This window comes from Saprolegnia parasitica (assembly GCF_000151545.1).
Source record: "Saprolegnia parasitica CBS 223.65 unplaced genomic scaffold supercont2.367, whole genome shotgun sequence".
In the NCBI taxonomy this organism is placed as follows: Eukaryota; Oomycota; class Saprolegniomycetes; order Saprolegniales; family Saprolegniaceae; genus Saprolegnia; species Saprolegnia parasitica.
This window is the reverse complement of record NW_012156761.1, coordinates 6,200-8,579: the sequence shown is the minus strand read 5'-3', so window position 1 is coordinate 8,579 and position 2,380 is coordinate 6,200. Positions and strand designations below refer to the sequence as shown.

The 2,380-nt window shown below is 57.7% G+C and overlaps 1 protein-coding gene across 1 annotated transcript in view; it reads left to right on the top strand.

Annotated features, from left to right (window-relative positions):
• Positions 1–983: 983 nt before the first annotated feature.
• The window catches only part of SPRG_21762 (hypothetical protein), a gene marked incomplete at both ends in the record, with an annotated part of 1,921 nt that continues 524 nt past the window's right edge, over positions 984–2,380 (top strand). The window contains one exon of the mRNA XM_012356069.1: positions 984–2,366. Within this exon, the coding sequence (XP_012211459.1) occupies positions 984–2,366 (1,383 nt within the window). The remainder of the gene's footprint in view (positions 2,367–2,380) is intronic.

Sequence of the window (2,380 nt, the reverse complement as noted above, 5' to 3'; positions counted from 1 at the left end):
TATGCAACACATCTAGGGATCCAGATGCATCCAGCTTTGCACGTGGCAGCACGTTCACCAGCGACTCCCACCACATCGCACACAGCGCGTGACCCGCAAGCTGCGACGCGTTAGGTGGAGGCAAGGCAAGAAGGATGACCAAGGTGAAGCGTGGTCTCGAGCTCGTAAACTCGAACAACGATGTGCAGCAGATGCGGTTGCATCCTTGTAGCACAACAGACAACCACAATCCGTACAAAAAGAACAGGGATGGCGCGTGCACCAAGTCGCAGAGGTACCGTCGGAGGTACCGTCTGGAATGCACGGTCCGTACAATTCCAGGCGCGGCCATCACCAAACGCGTGCAAGAGCCTTTCCGCTGACAGTTGTATTTTGTTGCGCAACGGGAGGTGGTCGTCTGCACGTGCGATGCGTGGCAAAGGTGCATCAATCTTTTCAAGGGCGGACTCGGCACCAACTCTCCGCTCTGTCTGTCCGCAATCAACGGCAGTGCAAAATACATGTACAGTGCTGCATATGCGCAGAGGATACTACATATTGTAGGTGATCTGATTCAATCCAGTGTCTGCATTGCACACCGATTACAAGACACTTCTGGACACTCGTTTAAAAAACGCGTGGATTACAGGATAAGCGCTGCATCGGACAACGTGCACCCGGGAGCCTTCGCAGATCGTTCCGTCAGCTACCGCTACTACAGTGGCCGACTGAGCATCGGTCGTCTCGCTTGTCGTCTGCGCTCGTGTTGCGTGCCGTGCAACACAGATGTTTTGATTCCGACCCATTACACAACCATCAAACTGGCTACGTGGGCATGTGGCCGTCTCTTGGGTCGGCGACATGCACATACGTTATCTAGTTGCAGCCAGCCTCTGTGCGTGACGCCTTGTAGCACCGTCCATTGCGCTGGGTGCCTGTGAGTCTGCCTTTAGCGCCAGTGATTCTCGATTGCATTTCACTTTTGCATTTGGCTCGGAACCGCCATGGTCGCCATCTACGCATCTCTGAGTCTTCCACTGCTTTTGCTGGCCACACAAGTCAGCGCGGACGGCGTCACGTGCACACGGGACCCGTCGTGGCGCAGTACGTTCAAGAACTGGTGCATGTGCCAGCCGTGCAACCTCTGCGAGTTCAAAATCTTCAAGGGCTGCCGGCCGCTGCCGCAGAACCCCACCACGCTCTCGGACGGCTCGGACATGCCACTCAAGCAGCCGCTGCTGGCGTCGAAAGACTGGTTCCTCTCAGAAGACGACATCACGAAAAGCCGCGGCGGCGCGCGTCGGGACCGCCTCGCGGTTGCGACGTCGGGCAACCGCGTCAACATCTTTGCCGACACGAGCGCTGCATTTGCGTCCATGCACAAGGACATCAGCATGGCGACGGCAGCGTATTTCTCGGGCTGGACGCTGCACGACATTCCGTACATCCCGCAGATCGACCCGTCCATGACGTTCAAGAAGACATGGGCCAAGGCCATTGCCACCAACAACCTCCATGCGCACGGTCTCGTGTGGGAAAACCTCGTCGAACTCGGCAAGGTCACCGACATGTTTTCGTGGATGAACACGCTCAACAACAGCAACTGCAAGAACGTCCAGCTCATGACCGACGACCGCATCAACAAACCGACGGGGTCACACCACCAAAAGAGCCTCATTCTCACGCGCCATGCCGACATGGTGAGCTACGTCGGCGGCCTCGACCAGTCGCTCGACCGGTGGGACACCAAGTACCACAACGAGACCGCGCTCCGAAAGCGCACCGGCATCAACGGCGCCAACGATGGCTGGGTCGACGTCCACGCGCGTCTGCACGGACCCGCGACCAAAGATGTCCTCCACAACTTTTTAGACCGGTGGAACGACCCGGTCTACCCAGGCAAACCGTACGGCTGGCCGCTCGTCAAGTCGCCCGTCAAGATCGACGACGCGTGGAACGTTCCGAAGAAGACGCTGCCGCCGACCGACATCTTGTCGCGAGTCCGCGCCGATGCGTCCGTCGGCACGCACGACGTCCAGATCCTCCGCACGTACAGCTGCAAGTACAAGGGCTACAAGTCGTTTGCACCGAAAGGCGAGACGTCCATCTTTGCGGGCCGCATCAAGGCCATCCGGAACGCGAAAAACTACATTTACATTGAAGACCAGTACTTTATCCACGTGCCTGAGCTCCTCGACGAGCTCCTCAAGATCCTTCCGCGCATCCAGCGCCTCATTGTCTTTACGGTCACGCCCCAAGGCCAGGAGGCCGCTGTCGGCTACCAAAAGTACCAGTACGACATGATGGCCCCGCTCCTTGAAAAGTTTCCGAAGAAGGTCCAGATCTACATTCCCGACCCGCGCCGAAACATTTACGTCCACTCCAAGGTCCTCCTCGTCGA